Consider the following 20,686-nt stretch of genomic DNA (forward strand, 5'->3'; position numbering starts at 1 on the left):
GACCGACCGAGAGCACAAAATCAAAATCAAAGTGAAAGTAATGACCAATGCCCGTCCGTCCATGTCGCTCGGCTGGCTGAGCTGAAGATCAGCGCTGGACAGAGACATTAGGCTACCGTTATTGTAGTTCCTGCCCCTGCTCCTGCTGCTGCTGCTGCTGCTGCTGCTGCTGATGCTGTTCCAGTAAAAAGAAAATAACAACACACGAGACAAATCTGGGCTAAGACACCTTGCGACGTCGCCGTGTGGGTTTTTCTTACCTTTCTTTTTCCTTTTCCCACTTTTTTTTTTTTTTTTTTTTTTTTGTCATTTTTACTGTGCGGCAGCTGTGGACGCATTGTCTGCCGGCAAAGCTGGCCGGCACAAAGGACACGGCACACCAGGACACGGCAGGTAAGCCGCCGCATCCATTCAGAGAACGAAGAGCTACAAAGAGCGAGTCCGTGCGAGAGGCACAGCGTTTTGCGCTGCTCTTAAGCTGCGAGCGCCCCTGGCGGTGGGTAGCGGCAACTCGGCAAAATCTGTGCACGGTCAAAGCAACTGTTGAGCGCAGGATAAAGGAGGCAGAAATTAAATAATAGAAAAAACTGCATTGGGGCTTACAACAAGGAGCACTTTTAAATGATAAAAAAAAGGGTTAGGGCTTAACAATATATATATATATAACTATAAGAGGATAGGTTTGCAAAAGCTGTTTGTGCTCAGGACTTGTACAAATTATTCGCAAAGGAATTTCGTTTCAGGCTCTTCTGCAATTGATTTTACGAAATCAAAAAACCATCAAATTAGAGATACAATAAAAAATTTAATGACAGCTTTAAGTTGATTTTAAGTTATTTCTTATGAACACAGGGGCAAGTAGTATTGAGAGTATCGAGAATATTAATGTAATAAGTCAAAGTTTTCCCTTAAGGCTTTCAATCGAGTTAAAGCAATCAAGACTTCGTCTCAAGGTCTGTGGAAAGCTTTCAAGAGATTGAAGTAAGTCTTTAAGTTGCAAGAAATCTAAAGCGAACGAATTTACGATAAGTTCTGCGAACAAATATTCCATCAGAGCATCATGCAGCTCTATAAATATTAGATGATTATATAAACATATCCCATGGTCGTCGCATGTGGAAATACTGCAAAATATAGTAAGATCTTTAATTAAGCTTTAAGTTCTTAGTGAAATTTAATGCAAATAAATTATGGAGCTTTATAAATATTAGATGATTATCTAAACGTCTCAAATTCTGCGCTTGTGGTAATACTGCAAAATAAAGTAAGAACTTTCAAGAGCTTTAAAATGAGGCTTAAAGTTCTGCCAAGAGCGCAAAATGACTTGACTCTAAAAACTATCCAGAGCATAAAAGAGCTCTATAAATGGAAGATGATTAATATTTTTTGAAATATTATTATTATTGCTAGAAATAAGGCAAGTTTAAGGGAACAGAAATGTATCCTGGCATAGCGCATAGCACAAATGATCCAATCAATACTTGCGCTTGCAATTTCTCATAAGTCCAAGGACATTGACAAAGTGATCTTGTTTTTGCCTTTGTGCACGCTTACGGCTATCTTTTCAGAGCCTCATCCCAGAATCCCAGCCAACATAAGAGAGAGAGAGAGAGAGAGAGAGAGAGAGAGAGAGAGAGTAGAGAGGGAGGGGTAGACCTAACGAGAGAGTCTCTTACTCTCTTCTCATTTATATCTGGCCCTTTCGCGGTGGTTGCTCGTCCGCAAAATCGTTGCCGAAACGAACCCATAAACGTTTCGAACACCTCGGCCGCTCGTCATTTCCGTTTAAGGCCTCGTGCGCTGCAAACGTATACGCGCGGCACTTCATACAAAAAACTAAGTTAAAACCAGAAGAAGAGTTCTACAAACCAGCCCAGCTCTAGATCATTCTTGGATCTTGACAACTTCTTCTTTTTTTTTTTTTTTACGGTGCACAAGTGGAAAAAAAGTGTAAAAGTTTTTGGATCCTTAAAGCGATCGCTAGCGGAATTCTGGAATATACGCAGGCGACATAGTCGCATCTCCTACACGTATACACACCTCTATAGAGAGAAAAGCAGCTACAGTTATCAGGTAAGTGCATGCCGTTAGATCTTATCGACATGTTACGGTTCGCATTATCAGATCGTATCGTGTTCCATTAGTTTATAGTGGGTAATCGATACCCACGATAGCCTCCTTCTGGGCTGTCGGTCCAGTCTCAGTTACTTTGTCGAACACACCTGGCAATACACAGGCACACACACACACACACACACACACACTCGCAGGCACACTCACTGGCACGCACGTGTATCTGTGTAATTGCGCTCGCACCCATGTGCCGTAGCCTATTTGTCTTTTGCTCTAGCTCTAATTTTAATTTAGCCAAGAATGGGAAAACGCAAGAATAAGAAAAGCGAAAAAAAAATAAACCCTAAGACCTAACCCCTAGAGCCGCAGTCACACAGATCACGGAGAGACCCACAAATAGAGTAGAAGAAGATGAACAAAAAAAAAAAAAAAAAAAAATAAGAAGAAGAGGAAAGGGGTGGTGTGCTGCTCTAATACATTTAATTTGTTGCTGTTTTTTTTTTTTTTTTCGTCCACCCCGTGAGCTGCTAATCCGCCTCGGGACACAAGTCAGACGGGAGGGAGGGAGGCAGGCAGGGAGCGGGGTTTTCCCTATGCCGAGCGCAGTTCGTAGAGTTCTTTAAGTAAAAGGAAAAAACAACAATTTTCTTTTTGCTCGCCTCGCCTCGCCTTGCTGCGTTTTGCAATTTTCAATTTCCATCGGGGTGACGTTTATGGATTACATGAATACCCTATTTTCTTTAACGCTTGTGCGTGTGTCAGTCGCTGCCTGTATGTGTGTGTGCGTGCGAGTGTGTGTGTGTGTGTGTCTGTGTGTGCCGCTGCCTAGCTGCATAAGAAGAAGAGCATGCTGCCGCCTGATCCTTGCGCTCCTTTTCTGCTCTTGGCCCGGGCTGTTTGCAAAAATGGCATCATTATGCTGGGGCGTAATTGTTTCACACACACACACGCACACAAACGCACACACACGGCGCGCGGATCCCTTTGGGCAAGGACTCGCTCAATTTTATGGTTTGCGGCTGCGGCGTAAAATGAAGAAACTCTGAGGAATCTTTGCCGAAAATTAGCATAAGTTTAATTTGAATTTCGCAAGGCCCAAAACCTGAAATTGCGCGCACAGCCAACTGCAGCCTGGCTGCAGCAAGGACCAAAAGGCTGCCGCTGCCCTCGCGACGAGTACGTGAAAAACTCGTTTGCCGCAAAACAATTTGCAAAAATTTCTTGCTTTCTGCCCATTGTCTTGGACCGCTTCCCTCACAAACACTCATGCATTTACTACATATCTATATATAATATACTCATATATCTAGTTTTTTTTTTTTTTTTTTTTGTGCACATTCGCATCAAATTGTCTGTCAGCTAGTTTGCATGAAAAAAAAAAACCCGCTCGCCTGCGGCCAGCTACCCGTCTTGGCCCAGATACCCAGCCCAGCTAGAGTATATGTTTATGCTCAACCGCTTTTTATAAAACAGAAGCTCAGCATTTGTTAACCCAAGGACTCAATTTAGCCTAGAGGCTTAAAAGCTGAAATTGTGGCCTGTAACTGGCATTCGTCAGGATCAAGGACGATCGTGTTGAGGCAAAAAGTTGCCAAGAACGAGGAGTCGAGGAAGCACATATATAGATAGAAGCACAGAATATAGCTTTGAGGATTTGGATCGTGATCCCAATATAGCTCTTTTTCGGTTCAGGTTTTGATTGGACTTGCCACTGCTGCTACCCTTCCTCCCGACCCTGTTCCGCTCCGTCTTGTGATCCTGTGAGGCGGTCTCTAATCCACTCTAGCTGATTAATTTTTGCGCAGCTTGGCTAGGACATGCCCACCATGACACGGATGCATCGGCACTCCAGCTCCAGCGGCGTCGAGGAGACGCGTGGCAGGCGGCGCAATGCCAGCGGCGATGCGAACAAGGAGAACTATGGCGTCCACTTCATGAGCAGCCCCTTTGGCAACAGCAGCCTCATCGCACTCCAGGACCTGAGCAATGTGCATGGCAAGAGTCCGCAGCGGCGCAGCTTCAGTGAGGGCAGCGGCCCGCGCCAGGCGACGCCGCAGCTGGCAGCGCTCCGCTGCCTGCCGCACCTGGGTGCTGCTGCGGCAACGGGCGGCGGAGGCGGTGGCGGTGGCGCTGGTGGTCTGGAGGACTCGCAATTGTCGTCGTCACGCATGGGCGACACAACGCTGGACCGCATGCTAGACGCCATCATCGAGTCGGCGCGCAAGGAGGTGCGCTGCAAACATCAGACGACAGCGGCGGCAGTGGGAGCCACGCCCGATCTGCCGCTGGGCGATGGCGAATGGAGCGAGAGCAGCGTCCATGAGATGGAGGTGCGCACTCCCACCCATCTCAAGCGACAGCGCGTAGTGCGGCGCAAGAATCAACACAGAGCCGCAGCCGCGTCCAATGCGACCAGCACAAGCTCCAAACAGAACGACGGACGCGGCGACAGCCAGCGGCATGTGCTTGGCCAGAAGCTGGCGCTGGGCAAACCGCCCAGCCTGGATCATATACCTAGCAGCAAGCGCTGCCTGAGCTTCTCCTCGAGCTCCACGTCCAGCGATCTGGAGGACGATGAGCACTACGCCAAACGCATTTCCATGGCCTCCTCATCCTCCACCTCCGCCTCCACCACCACCACCTCCAGCACGAGCAGTGCCGAGTTTCATCCACGAGGCAGCATCGATCTGAGCATCGCCTACGATGCCCAACAACAACAATTAAATGTACATGGTGAGTTCCAGAGTCTCCCCCCCGAATGTCTACAGCTTCATCCACTAAGATTCCATAGATTCTGATTAGATCATATACTAGTTGTATTCATGTGTTGGGAAAATCTTATTGGATGCAGCTGGCCCATAATTAATTTAAATGGCAAATCATTTTAAATCGAATATTCCATTACAGTTATACGATGCCGCGATCTGCAGCGCATGCACGGCACAGGCAGCATCAATGCGTACGTCAAGGTGTCGCTGGCATCCGGAAATGCCACCAACAGCAGCAGCAGCACAAGCAGCAGCAGCGGCAGCAACAGCAACAGCTCGAGTCGCTTCCAGCGCACGGCCGTCCATCGGCACTCGAGTCGTCCGTACTTTGATGAGCGCTTTAGCTACCATGTTCAGGATGCCATGCTGCAGGCGACAATGTCGACGTCGGCGTCGACGCAGCTGCAGCTGGCCGTGTGGCATCGGGATCGTCATCTAAAGTGAGTACGAGTAAGGTCAATAGCAGCCGTTAAGTAAGCAAGTATCGTATCGAAAGCTGTCTGGCAGCAAAAGTGCGTGTCATTCACCCCCAATCGACAGGACAATGCTAGATGGCGGGGTAGGAGCAGGGGGGGGGGGGGCAATATGCCGCCAAGACGGAGGCTGCCAGGCAAATGGCTAGGCTAAGGCAAGGGTGGGCTGTGTGGTAAGGCGATGCGGGGCGAGGCGGGGTGTCTCAGCCTAATTGTAACGTTTTCCTGTAGCACACTTTGCCATTGTGCATTTCCTGCACATAAACAAACGCAGCGCCCACTGGGTGAAGGGGCGCAGTCAGGCGGGGTGCTGGCTCTGGAGCGCCTTCCAGCAACCAACACACACACACACACACACACACACACACACACACACACACACACACACACACACACACACACACACACACACACACACGAACACTCATCCAGCGCAAGCGCTGTGAGAGCTCTGGCCTCTGTCTCTGGCCGCATTCCAGCTAACTGTAAACTTTGCCTGGGCTCCAGTTTTAACGTGGCTCTTGTTTCTCTTTTTGCTTCTTCTTCTATATATATATACATATATATTTGTTGTTTTTTATTCGTGTGATTTTGGTTTGGTTCGTTGCGCTGTGCACGTTCCGCTCAGTTCGAGTGTTCAGCTCGCGCGACGCAGACGCAAAAACGGCACAAGCTGGCAACGCTGCTGCGGCAAACACGCAGCCAAACGCAACGACGGCGTGTTTTAACTGTGCCCAACAACAAATGCTAAAAAGTATGTGTGCGTGTGTGTGTATATGTTGTGCGCCTCAAAAGCAAACAACAATAATAATAATAATGTGCTTGCATATAAATATATATATACATATTTCAAATTATATGTATATATATTTATATATATACATTTATTTTATTTAATTTGTTTCTTGTGTCACATGTGTGTGTTTTTATTTAAATGCAAACGCTCCTTGTTATGTTGGCAGTGCTGTAATTGCCTTTTGCGCTGCCAGCTCAAAAGTATGCAGCACCAAATTATATAACTGTGTGCGTGCCAGTATGTGCGTTCGTTTTTTTTTTCGTGTAGCATAACTTTAGGCATGCTGCTAAATAATTGTGACCAAAGGCTGCGCTGCGTTAGCGTGCGCGTCCCTCTGCATGTGTGTGTGTGTGTGTGTGTGTATGTGTGCGCTTGCTTGCGTGTGAGTGTAGATTTTAACGCGCACAGTGCCCATTTTAATTGAAATTCAAGGACATGGCAGCTGGCCTGTCCTCTTCAGTGCGCGCCTACACACACACACACACACACACGCACACGCACATACCCATTTATTTCGTCATTCAAAAATTCAGACATTTAGTCATTCAGTCGGCTAGCGCTTATGTCAAATCGATAGCCGCGCTCGCTACATTATGCAATGGCCACAGGTCAGAGGCAATCAAATTCTCGGCTAATTCAGTCAGGTTTGAAGCTCGCTAAATGCACACCTGGGACATGGCGCACCTGCACACGCACACCTGACATTTGTTATGCATGCATAATGATAACATTCCATTCTTGTTGTTGTTGTTGTTGTTGTTGTTGCCATATTCTATTTGCAAATGCCTCGTTAAGCATTTTAAGCAAATTTGCCGAACGACAGTTCGCTAAATAATTCATTGGCCCTTTTATGAGCCTGTGGCAAGGGTTGATGCCTCGCCACACGGCTTTTGCGGCAGGTGGCAACAGTTTCTGTCGCACCTACGCTACGCAGCCTGCTACATTTTTAATGCACTGGCCCCAATTTTCTCAAATCCAAGCCTGGCCCGGCGCGGGTGGGCTTTCGCCCAAAACAAAAATCAACAACAACAACTCGAGAGAGACTTTAAGTGCTTGTCGCACCGCTTCCCTTCCCCCATCCCCCGTTCCCTGTCTGACAGACAGTTGCGATTGCAATCGCAAAACTTTTGGCGCTGCTGCAGCAAATGAAAATCAATAAAACTGACCCAAATACACGCGGGCAAAACTTCCTAGCCAGGCCGGGCCGGGCCGGGCACCAAGCGTTGGCTAGAAAAATAGGCAACTAGCTCGACAAGGTTCTAAGCATATTTCCGGTGCACCTATTGGATCTATGGGAATGCCAAGCAAAGACAGCTTAGACGACGCTAATTGATTTATGTCACGTGCCACAGGGCTGGAGGGGAGGTGCTACAAGCAGGGTGTGCGAGAGTGGAGTGTACAGTGGAGCCAAACAAATTGTAAACAGAATGCAACGTGACGCAAGGCTAACAAAACAAAAAAAAAAAAAAAACAAAAAAAAAAAGCAGAGAAAAAAGATCTTATCGGACGTCGAATCGTGAGAATGGTTTATATTTTCGGAGCAAACTGCACACACACTCGAATGCCCTCGACCAAATGCATGGGGTCGTTCAGTGTGGGACTATTTATTAGCAAGTTTTCAGTGGCTAGCCTCGCCATTAAACTAGCCACTAGCCACTCGCCTTGATTTGCTGGCTGCTAGCGAGAACAAATTGGAAACTTCCTTTCAAAGGTCGACATCCGTTCGGCATAAATGCCCAGGCAACAGTGCGGCTGCTATCCGACAGATCTTCTGTGCAATTTACGAAGCCAGCTCCATTAGTTCACACACTAGCACAAACTAATGGCAGAGCCACTAGCAGCTCAACGGTTTATGGGCCAAGTGTGGCTATCTATTCAATTAATCGACCGTATTTCTGTTGGTTCGCTGCTCTAGTTCACGAAAGGATCCTGTTACCCAACAGTTTCCTGCTGCGTCATACTCAAAGGTTAGCTAGATTGTGGGTGTAATGCAATTCTGGGAACTAGTTGTGAGCTAATAAACCAATTACACCAACTGTTCAAGCGAGCTTAACGCTAAAGCGGAAATAAATCGAAGAATTCCTACGCAGTTAATCGGCAAAACTCAAGAAAACCAAGGAATTTCCAATGAAATTGCCAGGTCTCAGGGGATGAGCTGCAATTCCTGTTAAAACTGCAAGCATTTCCCTTATTCTATTTGTTATTCTTTTTACCGTGAAATTGATTTAAGCTGATGATTTTCTTTTCCGTCCAATTGGACCTTGCGCTCGAGTTATTTAATTTCACGTTTGTAATATCCACAGACGCAGCGAATTCCTGGGTTGCCTCACGTTTCCATTGAGCGCCTTAGTGCAGCAGAGCCAGAACCAGAACCAGAACCAGACTGCAACGGGATCCTACAGGCTGCACGCGCAGGGATGCCTTCATAGCTGCCGCAGCAAGCCGCACGCCACAGCCCACATCACGCCCACAAGCATCGTCAGCCGTCCGCAGGAGGAGCCAAAGCAGGCGCCCAACGAGAGGCCCAAGGAGGAGCCAGCTGGTGTAGTAGTGGCAGCCAGATCCGAAGCAGTGGCCGTTATACCCAAGATGTCAACGATGGCGGCACCACTGAAACCAAATGCCGCCGCAGCAAATGCGCTGCTCAGCGATGATGTCATCGGCATTGGCATCAGCATTGACAGCATGGCAGCCGCCGGCGGACCGCTGGGCAATGGCAGCCGGGATGAGGCACAGCTACTGCAGTCGCAGACGCAGCAGCCGATGGTGCTCAGCAAGAAGGCGCTGCATCAGCGCGATGCCGATGAGAATCTGTTCTTGCGCTTTCTGGAACTGGATCCGCCCGCCGATGGCAATGCGAACAGCACAACCGCAGCGGGCGGGAACAGCACTGGCGGCGCCGCTACTGGAGCCAGTGCATCCAATGCCAATGCGAATGCCAGCAATGCGAACCATTTAAATGGCGGCGGCAGCGGCGGAGGAGCTGGCAGCGCGACACGTCGCTGCTCAACGCTGCCCGGCAGCCGGCAGCCATCGGGACGAACGCCGTTCACGATGACCAAGCGACTGACGCGCACGGAGGAGCGCGGTTTTGGGTTCTCCATTGTGTGGACACATCCGCCGCGTGTGGAGAAAGTGGAGAGCGGACTGTCAGCGGATCGCTGCGGCATATTGCCGGGCGACTATGTCATCTTTGTGGACAAGCACAATGTGGTCACGATGCCCGAGGCTGATGTTCTGAATTTGATACGATCGCAGGGCTCGTCCTTGACGTTGGAGATATTCAGAAGGTCAGGCGCGGGCGCCAACATGGCCAGCAATGCCGCCAACACCATCAGCACGACGGTCACAGTCAGCGCCAGCCACAATCATCAGCCCAACTCGACTGTAGCTCAGCCTCAGGCACAGCCCCAGATCCAGCCCCAGTTACAACAGCGGCAGCATTGTGGCCTAGGCTCGCTGGCGCCCAGCGAGGAGCAGCTGGCAGTGGTTCAGCGCACGGCCAGTGTACGTCCCCAGCTATTGAGTAATACGATGTCGCGACCGGCCACCGCCTGCTCCGGCACCACCTCCTCCATTGAGGCGGCCAAGCGGCGGCTGCACCTGCCCCAGGTTACGTTCAGCAAGGAGGTAGGCAAGGGCGTCATTGTTTAAGTTCATCGAGCACCCAGCCGCCAAGGCCATCGGCTAGTTTTAGTTGTCTCTTATTGAATTTGCCATTGTTTATGAAATACCCTTCATTTTTTTTCTTCTTCTGCTTTTTGTAAATATCTTTAGCGCATTATTGTTAAGTTTAAACGTTTAAGTTTTTGCCATTTCTATAAATATCATCTTATATATATATATATAGATATATTTTTTTTTATTTTCATTTTTTTTTTTTTACCCACTTAACCCGCTCCCAGCCCACGCCCATCGCTTGACAATAAAATTTTCGTTTTTCGATTTCATGTGGCTTTTACCCAAGTTTTATTTCTTTCTTGCTTTTCCTTTTCGTTGCTTGGCTTTCGCGGAAGGGGAAGTCGGCGTGTTTACAGACGAGGGCGTAATGAACTCCCACAAGTTGTTTCCGTTCTCATAATGGGCCCAGTTTAATTGGGTTTCTTCGCTTTTGCATTGCATACCGAGGACCTTTCTTAGCCCTTTATGGACATTACTCAGAAACGATTCATTACGTAGGCAAAAGCATGATTGACGAAAACACAACTATTTAATGGGCATTATACTTTTAATAAACAATATATCACGCCTGAAAAGCTGAAGGAAAATGCGAACATCTTCCATCTTCCAGAGCTATAAGGCTAGATTAAACAAAATATTCAAATGAATCACAAGTGGCCACGACCAACCACGCCTCGCTCAATCACAATAATCTATATCCTATACGGCTGTAGAGCTGGAATTATCCAATTTAGAATAATGATAAAGAGATATTGATTTACTTTTCAAAAGTAACAAGACTCCTTCAGAGTGTGAATCCAGATTTGGTGAAGACACTGACAAACACGAATTCCGAAGTAGCAAATGACATTCAAGTGGAGAGAGAATTCCTTAGTGGCTAACATAAACCTATCCCGTTCTCTATCATTTACCATTGCCCACCAATTGGTACAGTCGATTGTGCCCATAACGGATAATCGTCGACGCTTCTTGCTGCAGCTCATCAGCCGGGAGCAGAACTTTACGGCCGCCATTCATTTCGGAGTGCAGCGCTTTGTGCAGCCTTTGCTGGAACGTAAGGATCTAATATCGCCGAACGATCATCGGACGCTATTCCAGAACATCGATGAGCTGTTGCGCATTTCCGAGGATATACTGGAGCAGCTGTGCAGCAACGAGCAGGAGCAGGAGCCGCACATGAACTTCGCCTCGCGTGTCTATCTCTCCAAGACGACGGCGATTTGTGCCGCCTACAAGAAGTACTGTAACGGCATCAAGCGTGCCGACTGCGTTCTGGTGAACAAGTCCCGGCAGACGGGCTCCGAGTTTATAGCTTTTATCACCGAGCCAGCTGTGCCCCGCAAGCGTCCCGACCTGACCATGTTCATACACAGGCCGCTGCAGCATTTCAGGGAGATCCTGAAGCTGATGCAACTGCTCGCCAGCAATTGCCACGTGGATACCGAAGAGCACAAGAACTTTACCACCGTCATCGGTGAGCTGCAGGCCGCCTATCGCGAGATAACCGTCAGCAGCGGCCTGATGGAGCCCCTGGGCGAGGGTCGGCCACTGTTGACGCTGCAGGATCTGGAGTCGCGCATGGTGTTCACCAAGTGCAAGCCCTTTACGCTGGCCGTCCAGGGTCGCCAGTGGATATTCGGCGGCGATCTGTCCCGCGTAGAGGGGCGCTCAATAAAACCCTACTGGACGCTGCTCTTCAGTGACATCATTGTGTTCGCCAAGGTCAGTCGGGATCGCGTGCTCTTCATCACCGAGGAACCAATACCCATTGCCAACGTGGTCGACTCCTGTTTTAACATGCGCAAGAAAAGTGAGCATAAGACTTATTTTGCGATTTGTCGACAACAAATCTTTGAATGCTATTGATTCCCCACAGCCACTGAATTCCGCCTGACCGTGGATCCCAATGGAAGACTGGCTGAAAGTCCGACCGGCTACTGTGCACCGGATCTGACGCGCACGCCCAAGCGCGGCGCCAGGCGGAAGAGCCTCATCCTGCGCGCACCCTCACTGGAGCTGAAGGCCGTCTGGCAGAATCTATTGCAGCGACAAATGTAAGTTGAGTTTCTCAAAAGGTCGATTGATCCCTCAAGAATTCCATTAAGCCAGCTTAGTCCATCTGTTACTTCACTAGTCGATGCATTCTTACGGAATTCCATAAGGCCTGTTTATGGTAGAATCTCATGTCCATACTATGAAGTTCTTCAAGAACCTTTTTAAAGAATAATCTTTATGCTCTTAAGCAATCCCTTTAATATTTAAAATTCGTTAAAGCCAAAATAGTGCCTCTCTAGATCTTTCCATATTCCTTAAGGTTGCAGTGAAACAGCTGAGGTGTTTAGATAATAATTAAACTTAATAAAATAAAATTCCTTTGATTTCTTAAGAAATATTTTAAGCAGTCAAATCAAACATATTCAGTCTCTGGTTAACCTCTTCCCTTTTCGTGTATTTTCTGCCACAGCTTTCTGGTGAACGCCGCCCTGGGCTCGACGCCACTGTCCAGTCCGCTGGATTCGCCGGATGTGCTGAACACGTTGGTGCCGCTGAGCGACATCGGAATGACCTCCGCATCGATGGGCTCGATGAAACTGCCCTCGCTGGATAGCATCAATCTGAAGCAGCAGAAACAGCAGGTGCGTCTCTTTCGCAGCAAGCGCTTGGACAGCGGCGATTCCTTTGAGAATCTGCAGCGTTTGGCCAGTGCTTTGGTGCCGACGCCCCATCCAGGCCATGCCCCCGTCTCGGTCTCTGTCTCTGTCCCGAATCATGTCCATGCCCGCATTACGGCCAGCACACAAACGGCGCAGCTCTGCTCGGCCTCGCTGCCCTCGCGTACCAGCTCACCCGCCCGCCAGCTGGGCGGGCGCTCTGCTCATGCCGCCAGCTGTAGCGGCTCCGTGCCGAACGGCGTGGGCGGAGCTGTTGGTGCTGCTGGCGACAGCTCGCTGCGCCGCTACAATACCAACAGCTCCTGCCTGAGCAGCAGCGCCAGCCTGACCGCGCACACCCAGACACAGACCTCGGCGCAGTCGCTGCCCAGTGCCAGCAGCAAATGCCTCACGGCCATACCGGAGGCGAGCAGTGAGCCGGTTGCAACGGCCACGGCAACGGTAACGCATGCCCGGAAGCTGCTCGAGTTTAGTCTCAGCTCGGTGGGTCGCTCCTTTATAGATGAGTCCGTGCTTGTGGCCCAGCAGGTGTCGCTGACCACGCCTGAAACGCCCACGCCGAACCTATCGCCCAGCTCGCTGGCCTGCAACTCGGATGCCTTCTCCAATGACTTTGTGCCGCCGACATTGGCAACGGCAACGGCAACGGCAGCAACGTCTGTCGTTCGGACCGTCAACGTGCCGCTGGCCGAGTTCGGCGGCTCTTGGGATTTGTTGGAGCTGGATCTGCAGCTGAACGAGGTGAATCTGGATCCGTGCTATGACACGGATGTGGAGGAGTGCATCTTTCTGGGCGATGGCGTGGGCGCTGGCTCCAGCGGCGGCGGTGGCGGCGGCGGTGGCCAAACGGACGTAGACGATGATAGCGACGATGATAGCGTTGTGGTCGACGATCCATTTGGCATGCTGCCCACCAAGCCGACGCCGCCGGATTCTTTGGATCTGTGATTTGACTTTTGGCTGTCAACCGAAACGCTTACGGATCCAGGCCACAGTCACAGCCAGAGCCTTGCCCACACGCACACACACACACACAATAGCACAATCTTTGACTAAAAATGAGCTTAGACAACCACCCAACTGATTCAATCTAAACAAACTCTTAACCTCTTCAAGCAACTGCGCTTCCGCCTCTCTCTTTCTCTCTCTCTCTCTCTGTCCCTCCCTCTCCATCGGCCTCTCTCGCTCGCTCTCTCTCTCTCTCTCTCTCTCTTGCCCTCACTCTTTCTCTTCAGCATTTGCTGTCTCTCTCCCCCCCTTCGGTCTCTTTGGCTGCACACAGCTTCCACCTAGATTCCGCTTGTCAACGTGAATTGGGCATTACAATTCCACGCAGATTCCACACTGCTTTCAAATATGTATGTTCCACATGGATCTCACATGCGTTCCATCAATCGATCCTAAGCAAATGAGTGTGATCTATCGAATGTATGCCTTATGGAAGATATTTCTAGCTGTCATTGAAACAGTTAACGCAATTAGAGAACTGAGAAGTTGTACACAGACCCTCAAGCAGGAGTTGCGAATTGTCGGTAAATTCGTGAGATTGTTAACAATTAATTGTCTTGGCATTGGTATTCGAGTCTCTTGTATAATCAAATTGTACAAGGCTGGTTTTTTTTTTTTGCTTTTGATAATTGTGAATCGTCTTTTTGTACATGCACAGCTAACAGGTTAATTATATATATATATATATATATTATGTAGGTAGTACTCGTATTTATGGACACTGCTCGAGTACACTCAGGGCTATGGCGTTTTTCTTTGAGTGTATTCAGCGCAGCGCATATTCCCCTACTGTATAACAATTTCGATCAAAATATATATATATATATATATATATATATATATATATATTTATATGTATATACTCGTATCTCTCTATATATTGTACTTGTTCTTGTATTCGTCTATCCGTATTGTCCATAGCCAATTGAGTGTAAATATCAAAAAGAAAAGAAAAATTATATAAGAAGAAGAAGATGATGAAGCAAAACATGTTATTGATATGATGATATTTACGCTGATGTGTATGTGTAATTCTAGCCTAAAGCAATTCTTAAATAGTTATTACTAGTTTAGTATCTACTAGAGTAGTTCATATGCCCCCTAGATAGTCAAATTTACATACATACATACATATACATATATATATACACAAAGAGACACATATACACATGTGCATACATACACACACACACACACACACACTATGTTTTATAATCGTATTTACATACATACCCATACGTATTAATCGTCTTTTTCATTCGATTGAAATGTTTTTGCCAACATCCTTTCCAAAACGAAAAAAAAAATCAAAAAAAAAAAAAAATTATAAAAAACAAATCTAATCTTAAAACGCTTCCATTTTGTAGCAAAGCGCCAAATTCAAAACAAAAAAGAAAAGAAAACCAAAAAGAAGCAAAATCAAAAAAAAAAAAAAAAGGAAACTCTTGTTATTATTGTTGTTGTTATATTACCAAATTTTGTCCAATGTCTAGTCCCCTTCGATTAGAACGCTCCATTTTGGTAATAATTGTTTTCCTAAATTTAAACTTAAGTTAATTGTTAGCCAAAGTATAACAAAAAAAAAAGCTGCCATACGAATTGTTTGTAGGTTAAACACGATTGTGCTCTGCCTCTTGTTGAGTTGAATTGGCACTCCCCCCCCTGTGTACATAGTACTTCCTAGCATACAGTTAGCATATGCATACATATATAAAAATGAGATATATATATATATATACATATATGAGTATGACTAACTGTATCTGCAACAATCTATGCTCATTCTCAGCGTCAAGGCGTACACTTAAAGAAAGTTCACGTAAATATATATATATATATGTATTGTATAAATATTCATATATACGTATAAACATATGTTTATATATATATATGTATATTATCGCCAGGACAGCTGACACATTAGACTTATTACGTTTCTATATATAGATCTCTTGCAAAGATATCAATGTCAATTATTTATGGCTATGACTAGCACTTTGTTGCCTTTAAAGGCTGTCGTAACTTAATAAGCTCACAACACACACACACACACACACATGAAACACACAATGGCAGTCAATAAAAAATGAAGCTCTTTATAGAAATTTGCATTATGCATGCCAAATACTTTGTAGCTGCCATTTTTCCTTGAATATGTCAGCTAATGGCTTCAGCTGCGCCATGTTCTCTATTTCCATTTCCGTTTCCGCAACAAAAATTTATATATGGCATACTTTTCGGGGCATACTTCATATTTAGTTTGTAATCGCATTTTTTTCATTTATATTTAATAGTCTTCGAATTATTACTCATGAAAACTGAATAATTTCTTAATCAAATATTTAATAATTCATTATTTCAGCACGTTTCTAAATTCCATTTGGATTTTCCTTTTTTCATAGCATACTTTTTCGCGCCTTGCATAAATAGTTTCACGGCAGAAAACTTGGGTACTATGGTTTTTTTAAAAAACGCAAGTGTTGTGAATTTGATTTTCGCGGCATTAAAAATAGTTGGTGAATTTTGCCGGGCAATTCGCCCATGGGCCCAAAGTTATTTTAAATAATATTATAGTTATTTTTGCCTTTTATTTTGGATCAGTTTAACCTCTGTTTTTCACATGGAAATTGCATTCTTGCTATTGATTTTTTTTAAACAGAGCTGCAGCTATTATTTTGCAGTGCTTGCCCCACTGTGCGACCTCATTTGGTGCACCGCCCCGCGTCCAATTGCATTTTAGTAAACTTTGATCTGATATAATCCGACACACACACACACAAATACGTGCATAACAGTCAACAGCATATGTGCTCTGATTTGATATAATCTGAATACACACACACGCACACGAACACACACTCGCATTCACACACACACACACACACACACACACACACACACACACACACACACACACACACACACACACACACACACACACACACACACACACACACACACACACACACACACGCACACACACCATTGTTGGCCATTGTTAAAGTCGAGTTATTAAGTATACGCCACGTGTACGCGACGCCCGAGTAACAAATTTCGTGTTTGCCGTAGCCGTAGTTTATTTAAATATATTTTCGCTCTGCATTAAGCTATAATATCTATATTATGTAACCTCACGTATATACCAAATGCATAGTATACATATAGATATATATATATATATATCTGTATATATATATATATATATATATAAATATACATAATATTTCTTTCTATATATACCATATACAAATATAAAGAAGACGAAGCGAGCCAATTGGCGCTCCACATATATGTGTCTAGGATATGTCAGAAAACCTTTTTTATTTTCTTATATTTGAAATATATTTTGTTGCCAGCAAAGTGAAAGATAGATATATATTTGAGATCTGACATGCAATCAGATGAGTTGAGTTTGAGAAACGATGAATAATAAAAACCAAATAATTCTTTGACTAAAAACGCTTGTGATGTTCTTTTCATTTCAATTCCCAAAAAATAAACCAATTCTCCAACCAAATATATTAAAAAAATAAAAAAAAACCCACCGAGCACTCACTATGTACCACTCTGTACGTTGCCCAAAATGTTCCAACTGTTCCGCATAAGAAACCAAAAAAAAAAAACAATTATGACTCTCTCCTGGTCCCGGTTCATCCTGCGTTCAAAATTGATTGAACAGAAAAACCAAAAAAGAACAAAAAAAAAAAAATTAAATTGATAAATTAAAAATTGTGATGGACTCAATTTTAGTTTAGTTTAAGTTCTATTGCAAAAACTTCTCTCGCTTCTTTCAATTTTATAATTTGCAAATATATTTGTTATCGTTATCGTAGTGTGAACCTCTTCAAGTGCAAGCGTTTTTAATCAAAGATGGCCTTAAAAAAAATAAAGAACGCGCGTTTTTATTGTTTCTGTTTCTCGCAAGCGAAAGCCAAATAAATATCAAAAGAAAAAAAAAATAAATATCAAATGCCAAAGAAAAAACGAGCAGAGACGAAACCAAAAAGCCAAAGACAAGCACAAATTAAGCAGTGGAATACCCCTAACAAAAAAAATATAAGTAAGAAGACAATTAACCAAAAGTTAACCAAAGAAATTACGAATTAATTTGAGCCCATCACAAATTTTTAATTTGCATGCAACATTGCAACGTCGGGCAGCTGCAGCTCCGTGTGGATGTGCCTCTGGGTGTGGTTGTGGTTTGGTTTGGGAGTATGGGAGTAGGCACCTGGCCGGTTTGCATAGGACTGGGGCAGGGCCGGATTGTTGGGGGCACAAACAAAAAAGAAAAAACATTCTAACGATGCGGCGGGCCGCGCCTCTTGCAGCAGCGCGGCACAAGCCATGGCCATGCCGTGGAGCAGATCGAGCTGCTGATCGACGAGAAGTGCCGCATACTCAACAAAACGGGCACACCGAAATCGAGCGCTTTGCACCTAGCCAACTGGATGAAGGGCCAGCTGGACAAGCAGCAACAGCAGGCGCGACTGGCGGCCATTGCGCGCTCACAGGAGAACATCAGTGCCGAGGATGAGCAGCTGATCTTCACCAGCGACAGCGAACAGGACGAGCGCATCATCTACTGGACGCGCCAGCAGCTCGAGAAGCGCACCAAGGAACTCAATCTGGCCAAAGAGAATGGCATGCTCTTCGCCAAGCCCAATTTCGGCGGCAAGCGACTCAGCGGCGTCGAGGAGCTCAGCATGAGCGCCACCTCGGACATCTACTCGGAGGCGGAGATGGTCACCAGCCAGATCAGTCAATCGCACAGCACCACATCGGACAGTCAGGTGAGTGCGGCTGCGCGGGGCAGCCTACAGAGATGGGCGTGGCAAGAGATATTGATTGGCTTGAGACTTTGTTTCAAGAGATTATACCTAGTCTCAACTATACGAGCAGATGCCATAGACCAATAGGCATATACCAGGCTACCGACTCGACCCACATAATTTTATAGACCTTTGTTATTCCCAATTATTATACAAGCGAAGTTCCTATCTCAAACACTTTATTCTCATATCAATATGACAGTTGTTGATCTTATATTTAGGTCTTTAGGTGTTCATTTGACCCGACCACGCCCATCTCTGTTAATTAGTATGTATGTGTAGAGCGTATTGCTAGATGTGGTATTTTTGTTTGTTTTTTGGCGCTTCATTCGCTTAGATAACCGTGCGATCCAGTCCCATTGTGCTCGACAAGTTGGCGGTGTGCCGTCACTGCCATAAAAATTGCCAGCAGAGCGCAGGCAGCGTGGGGCGTGGCTCGGCTGGTGCTTCAGCTTCAGCGGCAGCTGTCGGCGGCGGCGGCGGTGGATCCTCGCTGCTGTGCAACTCGCTGAAGGTGCAGCACAGTCAATCCTCGCCGAATCGCTGCTGCAAGCTGAATGGCAATGCCGCTGGCAAAGACAACGGCACCGGAACCGGCACGGGCACCGGAACGGGAACGGGCACGGGCACGGGCACCGGCAGCGTGACGAGCATGTCGAGCAGCACCATCACCGGCGAGCTGTCCTCGAAGGTAGTTGCTAGCAGCAGCCGGCGCGAGACCGGCGACACCGAAAGCGATGTGGCCCAACTAATCACCGATGAACTCTCGCTGTCCCAATCAGAGGCCACCGATGACAGCGTCGGCGCCATGCCCAACAGCAGCAGCGGCAGCGGCGCCCAGCTACGAATTCTAGAGCCGCAGCAGGCAACTTCTGTGGCCCAGCTGACCAATGGCCACTGTTCCGGCGCCTCCAACAATACCGCATCGACATCCGCATCGGCATCCGCATCGGCAACGGGTTCGCCCAGGACACAGCCACAGCCTCCGCCACGGCGCACGCGCATCGTGGCGCAGCTGTGCCAGGAGCCAGTGCGTCCGCGCGCCAATCAACAGGTGAAGGCCATGGTCACCGTGACGGAAACTGCGCGAATTATGCGCACCAGCGAACGTGCCAGCGGCAGCGGCGGCGGCGGCGGCGGTTCCCCAGCCAAGTACGCGGCCTGCCACTGCCGCTGCACACCGGAGGACTTCAGGCAGGCGCAGCTGGGGCCGGACAAGATGGAGCAGCAGACCTGCAAGCTGCTAGAGTCGCCCAAGCAGCAGACAGCCGCTGTGCAACGGCTGGAGGATGAGCAGCTCTCCCTGATGCTCATTGGCCTGGCGCAGTTTGCGCCTGCCGCAAAGCTCTGCGACCCGGAGAAACGTGAACAGAAACTGGCCCCAGACACGCCCACCATAGCTGTAATGCCGCCCACGCCAGATGCGGTGCTGACCAAGACCAGCACACATGTGTGGGACAACAGCGCCGGCAGCGGAGACCAAGTCACAACGGCGACAACCTCAACGGCCACGGCCAAGCAGCCGAGGCAGGCGATCATTGAGAATATACCGGAGGACTCGTGCGATGAGTCGCCGCTGGAGGAGGAGCCGCCGTATCGGCCCATGACCAGTGCGCTGCGTCGTTTTGGCACCATGTCCAGCCTGGAGAAGCTGCCCTCCGATGAAATGGACGACGAGCTCGAGCCGTATGCCCAGAATGGACTCAACGAGCATGTCGAAAACGAGGCCGACAACGATGGCGATGACGATGACGATGGCAACGACGATGACGACGAGGAGGACGACGACGATGTTGATGATGTGGCCGATGTGGATGATGTGGACGATGACGATGATGTGGATGAGGCGACGGCGGACAAGGCGTTGGCACAGAACCTGCCAGAGCTGGCGACCTGCTCCAGCAGCACAATTCTGGCCAATGGCGATGTGCTGGCCAGCGGCGCCTGGACAAATCGCGCCGGCGCCTTTGTCAGCGACAAGATGTCCTTCTTCGAGGAGTCGCGCGCCTTTATTGACAAATACTTGGGCCGCTGGAATGCCAACGAGCAGCCTTCCCAGACGGCAGCCAATCAGACCGCCTCCGAAACGGACGAGCAGCTGGACGAGTGCACCTCGGGCGCGACCAGCGGCGAGGAGGTCTGGGGCACACCCACCAGCGGCGGAGATAACGATGATATGCAGCTGATCAATTCGGAGAACACGCATTCGGTAAGTGCAGCCCAACGAGAACAAGACCCATCCAATAATCCAAATGCATACTGCAGTCACCCACCAAGTCGAGCAACTCGCTCAACGACGATGACGACACGGAGCTAATGATGGACGAGCTGCTGATGGCGCCGCCGATGACGGCCAGCACCATACGAGGACTGCTGCCACGGTAAG

At 47.6% G+C, this 20,686-nt stretch overlaps 1 protein-coding gene across 9 annotated transcripts in view; it reads left to right on the plus strand.

Annotated features, from left to right (window-relative positions):
• PsGEF (Protostome-specific GEF) overlaps positions 1-20,686 on the plus strand; it is a 75,335-nt gene that overhangs the window by 46,646 nt on the left and 8,003 nt on the right. For 5 of the 9 annotated variants that reach the window (XM_070211350.1, XM_070211354.1, XM_070211356.1 and 2 more), the window contains 10 exons: positions 1,939-2,073; positions 3,879-4,806; positions 4,981-5,281; positions 8,414-9,740; positions 10,725-11,601; positions 11,668-11,845; positions 12,256-12,427; positions 17,800-18,261; positions 18,638-20,509; positions 20,566-20,681. In XM_070211350.1, the coding sequence (XP_070067451.1) occupies positions 3,891-4,806; positions 4,981-5,281; positions 8,414-9,740; positions 10,725-11,601; positions 11,668-11,845; positions 12,256-12,427; positions 17,800-18,261; positions 18,638-20,509; positions 20,566-20,681 (6,221 nt within the window). In that variant the 5' untranslated portion in view covers positions 1,939-2,073; positions 3,879-3,890. Of the gene's footprint in view, positions 1-1,938; positions 2,074-3,878; positions 4,807-4,980; positions 5,282-8,413; positions 9,741-10,724; positions 11,602-11,667; positions 11,846-12,255; positions 12,428-17,799; positions 18,262-18,637; positions 20,510-20,565; positions 20,682-20,686 lie in introns of those variants that run through there. The other 4 variants (XM_070211352.1, XM_070211353.1, XM_070211351.1 and 1 more) reach the window with 4 other exon arrangements.

Source organism: Drosophila virilis, chromosome X, assembly GCF_030788295.1.
Source record: "Drosophila virilis strain 15010-1051.87 chromosome X, Dvir_AGI_RSII-ME, whole genome shotgun sequence".
Classification (NCBI taxonomy): domain Eukaryota; kingdom Metazoa; phylum Arthropoda; class Insecta; order Diptera; family Drosophilidae; genus Drosophila; species Drosophila virilis.